The 13570-nt window shown below is 32.7% G+C and overlaps 2 protein-coding genes across 2 annotated transcripts; one reads left to right on the plus strand and one right to left on the minus strand.

The window, feature by feature from the left end:
- Window positions 1-1899: 1899 nt before the first annotated feature.
- LOC120150864 (NAC domain-containing protein 83-like) lies at window positions 1900-3138 on the plus strand. The gene is made up of 3 exons (XM_039163474.1): window positions 1900-2195; window positions 2297-2577; window positions 2680-3138. The coding sequence occupies exons 1-3, from the start codon at window positions 2015-2017 to the stop codon at window positions 2938-2940; spliced, it is 723 nt and encodes a 240-aa protein (XP_039019405.1). The 5' UTR covers window positions 1900-2014; the 3' UTR covers window positions 2941-3138.
- Window positions 3139-8173: 5035 nt separating this feature from the next.
- LOC120151019 lies at window positions 8174-10291 on the minus strand. The gene is made up of 2 exons (XM_039163576.1): window positions 10114-10291; window positions 8174-8259 (listed from the first exon to the last, which is right to left on the minus strand). The coding sequence occupies exons 1-2, from the start codon at window positions 10258-10260 to the stop codon at window positions 8176-8178; spliced, it is 231 nt and encodes a 76-aa protein (XP_039019507.1). The 5' UTR covers window positions 10261-10291; the 3' UTR covers window positions 8174-8175.
- Window positions 10292-13570: the final 3279 nt, after the last annotated feature.

Here is a 13570-nt window from a genome sequence, read left to right on the forward strand (position 1 = left end):
TCCTATCACCCCAACACCTTATAATCTTCCATATTTCATCCAAATTCTTAAGGTTAAGAATCATACCAAATTTTTCATGTTATCCAAACTTAATTCTAACACTTTTGAATTCTTATTCTTATAGATGACAAGTCAAATTCATCCTCTAAATTTATTTAAACCTTCTTATTCAAAATTTTACTTAAAAACTCATTTTCTTTAATCTATCATAACTCCTTTATCTTTTGATTTTAAGATAACTTAAGCTTTTCTTAAACTTATTTATCATCTAATGATAAAAAACCATGCTTAAAATCAACAACAACCAACCCAGAAATCAAAAAACTCACATTTACTTTGAGTGTCTCATGTTGAAGAAGAAGAAGAATAAAAAATGAAGAGTGAAGAGATTTCTGGAGAAATCTATCAACTTTATCTCCACATATATCATTATTTTATTTATTTTTAAGTCAAATGATTATTTTGTCCTTTAATTCCTTTAATAATTACTAACAATTTTAAAAAAATATCTTCACATAAATTATTAAACTATTAAACTATTCTATTTTTATCCTTAAATTCTAAAATTTTACAATTTAATCACTAATCTGATATTGAAGATGTTACATGAATAAACCATCATATGCATTCAAAGTTATTGCCAGTAATTTATCATAGCTAACAATAGGATCCATGAACCTGTGCGAGCAAGTGTTGTGAGAAAGAGCCTGCCACCAGAAGGTATAGCAAAGATCAATTTCGACTTAAGTTTCATTCAAGCAAAACAAGAAGCATGGTCAGACGTGATTATATGAAGTAAGAATGGGTTCGAATTAGGGGCATGCAAGAAACATACCTTGAGAGTACCATCAGCATTTGCAGCAGAGGCCACCACAGCAGGACATGCGCTCCAACTAGCACTCGATTTAGGCTTCAGACCAGTGATTCTGGAAGGGGATTCAAGATCGGTAATGAAGAAGCTAGCCACATCCAAACCCGATTATTCTGAAATATGTGTGCTCATTTGGGAAGCATAAAAGCTAGCAAAAGGGTTTCAACTTGTGTGAGTACAAATTCGTGCAAAGAGAAGGAAATAAGACGGCTCATTTGTTGGTCATAGCGAATCTGTTAGAGATAGCGACACATTCTGGGTAGAGGAGGAACCGGAAAAGACGACGAGGCAGACATCGGAGGACAAAAGGTGGACCGACCCACCATAGATCCGATTGAAGGAAGAGCAGAGTAGAAGGATCGATAAATCAAGACTTAACTCCAAGCATTTGTGCGTTCAAAGAAAGAAAGAGAAGAAATCAAGGAGAATGGCCGGGAATGATTTTTTAGTTTAGTAAAGTTATGATTTTGTTTGTTTAATACAATTAATTTACCCATAGAAATTGATGCACAGCTGGCACAGTCTAGGAAAATGTGTTTCATTTAATTTCAATAAAATCCGTTGTTTATTTAAAAAAACAAATTACATAAATTTATAAATAATTATGTGAAAAGATTTATAGAACACTTGAAAATAGGTAGAGCAATACTAATTAAAAAAAGATAAGATATTATGGAAGGAAGGAAAAGCTTTGAAAATGAAGTGAAGCAGCTACAGTTATTCCCATACGCATGGGGACAAAGAAGTCGAACACAACTAGGCTTCCCCCTCCTTAGACGCATTGGGTTCTTTCATCCAAAACAAAACCAAACTTAAACCATTTCCCAAGCCACCACAAATTCAATTTAATACTATTAATCCTTTTGTTAAAATAAAGATTTGAATCTTGTTTACGCCATTTGTATCGTCCTTATTCCATTCGCCCTCCTCCCCCAACCATTACCATCTATAAAGAACCCCACACTTTTCCCCCTTGTCTTATACTCATCTCTCTCACTTTCCCCATATCTCAACGGTCCACGAGCTTTTCCCTTTGCATCACTTTGTGGTTTGCTTCAATTCTAGGCTCAATCGGGTGGTTTCAAGGCTCATCCTTTCTGGGGTTTTTGTTGTTGTTGTTGTTAAGCTGCTTGCATTTTGAAGATGGAGAAGCTCAATTTTGTGAAGAATGGTGTGCTGAGATTGCCTCCAGGGTTCCGTTTCCATCCCACAGATGAAGAGTTAGTGGTTCAATACTTGAGACGAAAGGTGCTAGCTTGGCCCTTGCCTGCCACTATCATCCCCGAGGTCGATGTTTGCAAAGCTGACCCTTGGGATTTACCAGGTTGGTTGAAGAATCTCACTCATGATTTAATCAACATTTACAACCAAATTAGATGTTTTTTTTAATAATGAATTTGGGTGTTTTGTTGTGTGTAAAAGCAGGTGATTTGGAGCAGGAGAGGTACTTTTTCAGCACCAGGGAAGCCAAGTATCCCAATACCAATAGATCCAACAGAACCACTGTTTCAGGCTACTGGAAAGCAACCGGACTCGACAAACAAATCGTAGCATCCAGGAGCAACCAAGCTGTGGGGATGAAGAAAACTTTGGTTTTTTACAGAGGAAAAGCCCCGAATGGAAGTAGAACAGATTGGATCATGCACGAGTATCGACTTGTGACAACTGCCTGCAATGTCCCACCGCTCAAGAAGAACCAAATTCAGGTGACTTCTCGGGTTCTTTCCTCCATTTCTGTTAAACAAAACATGGTATGCTACATTGTTCAAACAAAGCCAATGATTTCTGTTTCAAAAAACCATGTGCAGACCAATGCAGTGCCTATGGAAAATTGGGTGTTGTGCCGGATATTCTTGAAGAAAAGAGGTGCTAAAAACGATGAAGTCGGTAAACCAAGGACAACGAGCAGGCCTGTTTTCTATGATTTCCTCACAAAAGACTTGAATCTTGTCCCTTCTTCTTCCTCCTCTGTCTCCAGTGGGATCACCCAAGTATCAAGTAATGACACAGATGATCATGAAGAAACCAGTTGTTGCAATAGTTTGCCATATTTCAGAACAAAACCTTAAATCAGTCTAGGATATGGTAATTTATGTCTTTGGTCGGCATTAAGTACTACAAGAAGAGCAAAAACAATGTTGGAAAAAGAAAACATGGGCACCCCTTTGTAATCTGATCTCTCAAAATGTTATCAATGTTAGTGATATTACTTTCCTTTGGTATTTTATTATTGTTTTTGATATGGTCAACTTCACATTGCTTTGCACTTTTGCACATGAACATTGCAGAGCTAAGTAAGAAAAAAAGGGTTATGATTTTTAAGAGAAAGTAATGCTTATAGGGAGCAGAAAAGGTGCAATATATGAGAGCTTTAGCAAAAGCTGGAAGCTGTTTTGGAAGCACAAGAATAAGGCATAAGAATTAAGATCTTTGCAAATCAGCATTTGAAAAGGAAAAGGAAAAGAACCCAATTCCCATTGACATATATCTTATTCACTGTTTGAAAATGGATGGGAATCTCCAGGAAATTCTGAAACCGGCGGCACCTAGTTCTCAGCTTCCTTCATGTACGCTCCATTCCTAGTATAATACATTGGAAAATGAGCTGCTTCTGTACCCTGAAACAGAAAAGGGTAGGTCTAAGGTTGTAGGCAGGCAAACATGGTTAACTAGTACTTGAATTTGCAAGACTTGGTGGTGGATGTGGAGAGACAATAAATAGTTTAATAAAGAACTATATATTTTGATAATTTTGCGGAGGTATCTCAACATCGTATTAGTGAAGAATTTAGCTGTTGTGTAGCGGAGGCATCTTGATATCGTATTGATGGAGAATCTTAACGGGTAAAAGAGAACAATTTTGTAAAATATTTAAGCGAAGACTTCTCAACGTGGACTTAACACATGATGCAACTCAACACTTTGGAGTAATCCTATATGGAGAACAATTGAGTGAATGTTTTTCAACATTAGCTTAAGAGCAGAGATATCTCAACACTTTTAAAAAATATTATATGAAGAAAATTTGAGTAGAAACCTTTCAATATCAACTTAATAGAGGAAGAACTCGACGCTTGGGAGATAACAAGAGTAGAGGCGTTTCAAAGACGAGTTGAAACGGGAAAAACTGTATGGTTCATACATGGTTAAGAGGCTTAACAATCATAACTATTGTTATATCTTAGTTTGAGTAAAGACGCCTTGACATTGACTCAATTTATAGACCATAAAACTAAATTTATGTATCATTCTCAACTAAAAGTACGATTAAATATTTAATTAGACAAACATTTATGAACTAAAGTAAACCTTAATAAGAAAATTTAAATACCGAAATAGATATATTTATTTAATAACAAAATTTAAATAACTTAATAACATTTATGAAAGGCAACACTTGGAAGTTAGAACTTGTTATTCATTGTTTTCCCCCCTAAAGTGCAGTATTATAGTATTTATATATTTAAAAAAATTGAAGTGTTTAAAAAATCATTTTTAAAGATATGAAAAAATTATGACACATACAAATAAATAATTTTACTTAATATTATTTTCTAAAGAACATGATTGTTTTTTTATTAATCCGGGGTAAATACAAAGTAATATTTGTGCAAAGATAACTCTCAATATTTTGAAAATTAACGCTCGTAACCTGGTATTTCTGGTGCTCGAACCTGAAACCTCAAGGGATAACAACAATTCTTTTAACATCGAAGTCACATGTTTACGTAAGAACATAAAAAATTGAACTTTAAAAATATATTTTTAATGGGGTTGAAAAATATTTTTGACGTGAACAAATGAGAAAAGTATACTTGTGATTTTAATGACGTGAACTTTAAAATGCTAACAGAAAAGTTTTACCATTTATGATTTTAATTGTGAAGCATATGAAAACTACCCTTTGATATACAAATTTGAATAACAATCATTTATTAACATTTTCTTATTCTTAGTTTTAATAGGAACTGAGAAAAGGAATATATTAAATATTCCTTGTATATAAAGAAAAGTAGAACCCTATTTCAAATAACTTGTACGCAATAGAAAAATATTCTCACGGATAGCCAATGGTCTTTTAACAGTAAGATTCTCCCACTATTCTGCGCCTACCATGCCACTGTTTATATATAGACTGAGACCCACAACTTCATGTTCTATGGTACAAGTGTCCTACATGCAAAGGACCATGTACCCTTTTTCTTGTTGACATCCTTCACGTACTTGACGAACAAATTGATTCGAGTTAAAAAAAATTAATTTAATTTAATTGTTCATTCTTAATTTATTATTCAAAAATTATTTAAATTTCTTTGAGTTAAATAGAATTATTCAAATTTTTATTTAAATTTAATTATAAATATTTATAATATTATGATATTAATTGATTATAATTAAACGACTTTATATAACCATATACAATATATATATATATGATGCATAGTTGAGAGACTTAACTCGAACCTAAAAGTTACGAGTTATTCGAATCTTATTTTATAAGTCAAATTTTATTTAATTTCTTTCACTCGAATGAAATTTACAAGATTACGAGTCGAATTATATCGATTCCAAATCTATTCACCCTTAACCATAAATAACTTAAGCTGAAATTACAAGTTATCAAATATGGTAATCATCCACCAAATATTATAAATAAAAAAGGATTAAGAAAATAATACTTGCATAAGATGGGTTGTAAGAGTACACAAGGAAACTTCAAAGTTTATCTTAAATTGATACATTAGGTTAAGTATATCAAATAATTAATCAGATTATGTTAATAATTTTTATACAAATAATATTATTTTTTTTATCATTTATATAATAATATAATATAATTATTTTAAAAAATAACACCACATGAATCGTCCTTTCCATAAAATAACCAGCATACACACACCGATACACACAAGCAATATATATATACTGAAAATGGGTTTTAGATCAGCTCACGATATTGCAGTTCTTTACGCAACACTTCTATATACTTTTTTAAAGAAAAATATTTTGAACAAAATATATTAAATAATAAATATTAGATAATGGAATACTTAGTGGATGTAAGTTAAACAATAGTTATTTCAATCCACAATAGTTGAAAAATGAGATTTTTTATATAAGAATAAGACTTGAATATGTTTATTTAAAAATTATAAAGTCCTAATTTTATCATTTAAATAAATACTTTATTTATTTTTGAGTGATGATTTTTAAAAGATGTTGTATAAAAAATTTAAACAATAAAATTAACTTTAAAATCAATATCCAAATCTAAATGGCCTCAGTCCTTGAAGCTAAAATGAGTAAATTATCAAAATGATTACTTTTGTTTTAGTGTTATTTACATTTATATCAATTGTGTTATTAATTTATTACATTTTAATTACTTATGTTACTGATTATCTCATCTTAATCATTAAACTGTTAACTCATGTTAATTTGATAATATGACACATTGATAAAAGAATTTTTTTAAAATTTAATTTCTAAACTTTAGATGAAATATCAATTTAACCTTAAATTTTAGATGAAATACCAATGAGACCCTAAATTTTAGATGAAATATCAATTTGACTCTTCGGTCACCACTCACCACCATCCCTACCAACAATCGACAATCACCTTTGATAATAACCTTTAGATTTCAAAATTTTTAATTTACTCATTTTGATCTTCTGAACGCGATTCTGATGTTCATTTTACAAAAGATACACTGAACTCAACAAATTTAACTTCAAATCCATCAGCTTCCTTTAAAATTAAATCACAACAATAAAATTATCATTAATATTCATTTAAAAATAAATTCACCAAAAATATAAATCTATATCATTTAAAAATAAATTCACCAAAAATATAAATCTATATCATAATCAAATCCATATTAAAATCCATATTATTTTGCTTATAATATATCAAATTATAATTTTTTTGTTATGCTAATAATATTAGTTATAAATTTACTTTTTGTCATCAAATGGAACCAAATGGACGATTGAAATTAAAACTTTATTATTAAAATTATCCTTTTTATTTTCCTGTTTTCATGGGGATCATGCTAACAATAATTTTAATCTCAGACATTCATTTAGATCCACCTATTGATTATTTTTTGTGTGTGTAATATTAATAAATTTTACACGATATAAGTACATCCTTACGTGGAGGACCACACCTCACCTACACAATGAGAAGAGGCAAAAAGTTTGTACCCCTTCACACATGAATTAGGTCAATCCCTTCAAAGAAACCCAACTTATCCCGCTACAAAAGACCAAACGTTATCTAGGTCTTTTATCTTACTTTTTTCTTTTTCTGAAAATCTCAAAAATGTACAAATTGACATTTTAAAACCTAAAATCTAATGACCCATCAAACACTGTAAAACTACAAACAAAACAAGAGAGTAGTGATTAAATTTCCACTGAAGTTCTCATAGGCATCAAAGATCCAAACCCTACTGATGTAATTTCTCTTCTAATTTGTAATGTACAGAAGAAAAATGATATAAAACTAAAAGTTTTACTCAAGTTTCAAAGGGTTGGTTGGTATCTCCAATATTCTATGTTAACCAACACAAAGTTTATGGTAGAAGACATTATCAAGAGAAAAGTATTGGTAAACAAAAACATGTGATAAGATTAAGAACATCATGTGATTTGTTGCGTGTGAAAATAAGATGCTAACTCTTAAGGATCTCTTCAAGTGGATAAAAAGAGACGTATGGAAAGAAGGGTTCCCAAGTCTAATTGTCCCTTCCAATGTCAAAATCAAACTAGCGGGTGGGGTTCTTAAACCTTTTCATTTAGTGGTTATGGGTCCACCATTCTATCCAACTCCCTCAATACATACCACAATGGACCACTTCATCTTTCTCACCACTATTCCTATGGGGAAATGTCATTACTTTTCCACCAATCCTCTAAAACCGGTTTCTAGTTGTTTATTTGGTTCTATCATTTATGTCACCTGCCGAAACAAGAAGCAAACCTGCAGCCGCTAAATTTTGAGCTTTAACATGTGAACCCTTAAAACAAGCAAAAAAGAACATCATAAGTAAACGGCTATTGCGTATATCTTTTTTATGGACGGCTAGTTATGAAGAGGCTTGTGATTATGATTGCCTATGTCCATAAAGCAACTAGCTCACATCAATGGTTTTTAGCAACAATAGCAAAGAAAGGGGTCAATGATCCCATCCAACTAAATTCAAATCTCAGATTTAAAAAAAAAAAAGTTGCTACATTACCCCAAGGGTCACTAACTTCCTCTGAGGCTCATGTAGTGTCTTCTTTCATTTTCCATTATGTTGGTCGTTCTATGTCTTTCTCTTCGTCGTTTGCTTTTGAAGGAGGTGGTTCTGAACATGCCCTCAAAACAGCTTCATTCTGAAAGAATATAAACATTTCCAATATTTTAAAAAAATATATACAAGGTTTGAATGATTATATCTAAAATGAATCAGGCCAAAAAGGAATCATCCAAGACACCCAAGTAACAGGATCAACAGTCTGAGAATGGATAAAAATGAGGGAAATTACAGTTTGCTAAACATTTCGAATTTTTCAGCATGCAGATGGGTGTAAGTCAAAGGTATCCCGATTCATATAAGCCCCTTGGAAAAGCAGTCATTAGGTATTGTATGTAGGGCAAACAGAAAAACAGAACACCTCAACCTGGTTTCTTAAACGGGTTATAAACTTGAGGCTTTCAGTTGGAGATGTTGTCAAGGAATGTGCCTCAGACAACGAGAAAGCCATCCAACCTTTCTAGCAAGGCGTATTCGATCAAGTGCATGCCTGGTGTGCCTAGGTGCTCTTTCTAGTAAGAAAAATAAGTGTAAGAAAATCCTGCCTGATTGAAATTCTCTTTAATTTGTTTTATTTTCAACGTCTTTATTAAACGTAAATTAACTAGTAAAAGAGAAATATCAAACTCTTTCTTCCTCTCAATATTTGAGTATTCAACAATATGGGACAAAAAGAAAACATGCATATTGGCTAACAAAAAATTTCCATGTTTTACTGATAAGACTGACCACTCTAAACTCTCTAGTTCTCAAATATTTGAGCACTAAACAACATGGGACCATAAAGAAATCGTGCATATTGGCCACCTAAATGTTTCTTGTTTAGTAGATAAACTTGACCACTATTCAGAACTTATTATCATAACTATATATTTAAGATTTTATACACATACACACGTAAACACAGAAATTCTAGGCAAGGCTTAAGAGATCTAAAGCCTAGAGAGTGTCTTGCACCCTTGACACAACTGGGCCTTAAGAGAATCAAAGTTGGTATATAGAGAGACTAAGTTCCACTATTGGCAAAGGATTTGAATCCACCATCCAAATGCCACCACAAAAGGTCAAGTACTTACATTTACAAAAATGATAATTTTTCTCGGAATATCACATGGTTGTAATTAGATGACTTATTTTTATAATATGATAAAAACACAAGGAGTTCAAATCCAATCAAATGATAGGCCCAAAGACAATATATGATTATTCTCTTATCCGAGTACCCCAAGATTCAAAATTCATGGTATGCATACAACCTAATGTTAGAAATTTAAACTACATTTTGTCCAAGTAGAATGATAACATTTAACTGACCAACCAAGTTATCAGATACAAGGTAAAACTGCCCCATTATGCCTAAACCCTATATTATCCCTTCTTCAAGACTGAAGATTAACTAACCCTTTCTATGTGCTCAGCTGTGCATAATACTAAATTAAGGTAGCAATGCAGTGAAACGACCTCTTCGTAACACTTTCAAGGTCACCTCGACACCGCGACTGCATCTGCAATTTATTACCATGCAGCTGTGTTAACCGAACTCTTAGTTTTCCTTAAGAATCCGAGTAATATTTGGACATATATACCAATGGACCATAAAATGAAATAAAACATCACTCATGAATACTGAATACCCTTACGATGAAATATAGATTAACAAGACTTCACACCAAATTGACTTAAGCTCTATGCTATCCTGAGGATATATCTATAGAGCGCAACCTTCTCTTACAGTTGATATTTACCCTTGAATTCTACTGCTTCCCAACAACTAACCGAATCAATTCAGAGAATAAAATCAACTAGTGAGGCAAAAACACAGGAAGAAGAAAGGGTTTTGGCATAAAAAATAAGCTTCGAGAACTGAAATGATAAGAAAAATATGTAAATAAGCCAAAAGAGATAAACATCCTGAAAAGAGAGGAGAGAAGACCTGCCAAACGCGACGGAGACGCTTCTTGGCGTTGGCTTTGCGGGTAGAAGTGAGTTTAATTCTCTTCCAAACGAGGCCGCCTGAGTCGTGCTTCTTCACTATCTCCAGCACTCTTGTTGCCCAAAATGCTCCTATTCCTCCCGCCATCTCTCTCTCTCTCTCGCCACCGTTGCTCCTTCAGTTATCTCTCACGAATTTTACCCTATTTTCCGACTGGGCCTAAAAGCCCTGCAAACCCTCCCTAGCTAATAGGCACAACCTGTATTAAGCCCAAAATCTGCGAGCCTTATCCCATCGCTTTGCAGGGTGCATTCTCACTTTTAAAGACTAAATTTTGGGATCTACCTCTACTCACAATCATTTATCACGTATAAATTTTATTTCACACTTAAAATTATATCTATAATTTAACTAATCAAGTGGTTTCAGTGATAAAAAATAATATTATTTTCTTTAAAGATTCTGTATTCGAATAACTGCGTCTGCAGGGTACATGTACATTGTCAATAAGCTAAAAAATTCTATCTTGTAATCACTCTAAGCTATTTAAAAATATATATATAATTAATATATGATATTTAATTATATATATGCAAATATATATCTCTAAAATTTTTGAATAAATAGAATTCATCTATTCTTATTTAAATAGCCATCTCATTAAAACAAAATTAACTTGATTCGATTTAGATTTTGCTCCACTTAAATTAATTCGATTTCAGAATACTATTGTTGTAAATAGTTTTCGCATAAAATAATCAATATGTTTTATTAACTATCGTAAAACGGATGTCAGTCTTATAGTTAATATAATACTTCTAAATGTAAATATCTTAAACAAAATTGTAATTTTTCTTCCATATTTGGACCGGGCTCTTTTCATAAAGAGTTAAGTTGGGGGAGGCATCAACGAGTTCCCAATTGAGTGCTGAATCCCACGGCCTTGAAGTACAGTGTAGCCATCAAAGCCATTACATCTCTGTTTCCTATAGCCATACAAGGAAAGTTTGAATGGTTTGTAGTCAATCATACGATTGTGTATTCATTTTCGGGCCTTACACACATCGCCTATCACATTATGAGAGCTGGTTATGCTTGAAATCGTTACTTTCCAAAAAAAGAAGATACTAAAGATATAATCAATGGTTGGAGTAAATTCGTAATAAGGTACGCATACCGGAAGATGCGATTAGATCACCTCCTTCTCAAAAAAAAAAAAGAAGCTAATGTGTGTTGGGTTTCAAGAAGGGGATGTCAATTCAAATGAATGCTAATGGTATTCTTACATTGCTAGGCATTCTTCTAAAACGTTTCAATTGTTGTAAGATGTGAATGTTCTAATGTGCTTTAGTACCACCTCTAGCTCAAACCTTATTACGTTTCTGGATATACAACTTATTTAGAGATACAACTCTTGTCTCTTATTTGTTTATTAAAATTATTTTCGAAAGGATTTTTTCATAAAAGAAGTTCTTCGACCGACAAAATATTATGGACAGTACCTTTAATAAATCCAAGATATCTATCAGGGTTAAATCTACTGTTTGACAGTTATATTTATATATTTTATTGGCTTAAATCTAGGTAATGTTGATCCTACATCTGACACTAACATAAATGAGGAGTTGATATATAAACATATATGATAGAAAAAAGGAAGATTCTTCTAGCACTTCCTTTTGGACTCTTTCTCTCTCGACTCTTCTTCGTTTCTTTATCATCGACCAACAGTCGTTAAATCACTAGTTGAGACTCTCCGTCAAAATTTAAAAAAAAAGATAAACCGTCCATGATCCATATAATCATCTTGTTACCATCAACAAAACCTAATCTTACTTCTGATGTGCATAGCTGCATAGCTGGGGGCTTAGAGGACTTGATGGTAATGATACTCTCACATGATTACTGAACGTCAAGATTTCTAAGAAAAGGAAAATTACTAAATTGCAAAGGAAGCATTACATAACATTCCGTCCGATGAATAATAAAATGAAATAAGATATTTTAATTAGTTCAAGTAATCATAGAATAGAATATGGACGAGAGAATGCGTAGGCAGAGGCATCGGCAAAGGACCACACGCCGAGACCACTATGCCATGTTTCCTTCATGCTTCCAAAAAACGATTAAATTAAACAAAACCCACCAATTCAACATCTCTCAACGTGCACAGGAATGAATTGGGAAGCTCGCAAAATCAGACATCCACAAAGCCACATTCTTTATCCTTCAAATATATATATATATATATATATATATATATATATATATACTACTAGCTTTTATTCTCTTTTTAAATCAAAATAACAGCTGTATAATAAAGGAAGTACCTTGAAATTTTAAGAAGAAAAATAGTGTAAAGCATTAGGGGTACTACCCAGGCAGGCAAAGGCAGTGCGGGGTAGGCAGTCAGAGTTGAAGGGAATATGTATAGTTTTAAATAGTTCAGGGTGATTACATTGTAGTATTTGTTTAAAATTTTGTTAATTTATTAACAACATACACATATCCTACAAATATAACTGTTCAAATTAAAAATATCTAAAAACAATTCTCTTTTACCGTTCAGTGTAAAAGAGAATATTTGAACAGATCTAAAGAGAAAAGGGGTGGCTCTTAGCAAATGGTGTGTCCGGGTGACTGAGGAGGGGAGCGGCTGCCCCAATACAATGAGACTGTGGACTCTTGCTTGCATGCTCGTCTGTTTGTGCTTGTCGGTTAATAACTCCTCTCCTTTCAAAACATTCATTCACATACTCGCTGCTAGGCATATCTACATACAAAATTGTTTGTATCAACGTCATTTAAATGATATTCCTTAACCTTTGATTAAATAATTATTTTGACTTTTATTTTTTATGTTTTGAAGTACTCTGATCTCAATGTTTCATTTTAAGACAAAATAATTCATAATTAGATGAAAATCTTTAACTCATTAACAATCATCGATCGTAACTAACGTGAAATTATCATGTCACCTCTTTCAACATGTGACATATCTTATGTTATCACTTTTGACATATATCATATCATTACTTTCAACACGTGACGTGTATCATATTGTCACTTTTGGCACATGACATGTAACACATAATCACTTAGAACACGTAACAGTCTCATATTAGTGACACACATTGATATCAACTAATGATTTATATCCAATTAAGAGTATTTCGCCTTGATTATGGACGACATCTATTGTGCGACACCATACGGTGTTCCCTGGTGTATGCTTTTCGCTGACGACATTATCCTAGTTGCTGAAACAAAAACTGAGTTGAATAGTAGACTGGCTACCTGGAAGACTGCTTTGGAAGAAAAAGGTCTAAGGATCAATATTGAAAAGACAGAGTATCTATGTTCAAACTTCAGTGAGAACCAAAACGATGAAGATGTAGAAGTATGCATAGAAGGACACGTTCTCCCCTCAAATGATTGTTTCAAGTACCTAGGGTCT

This window comes from Hibiscus syriacus, unplaced genomic scaffold (assembly GCF_006381635.1).
Source record: "Hibiscus syriacus cultivar Baekdansim isolate YM2019G1 unplaced genomic scaffold, ASM638163v2 tig00111027_pilon, whole genome shotgun sequence".
In the NCBI taxonomy this organism is placed as follows: domain Eukaryota; kingdom Viridiplantae; phylum Streptophyta; class Magnoliopsida; order Malvales; family Malvaceae; genus Hibiscus; species Hibiscus syriacus.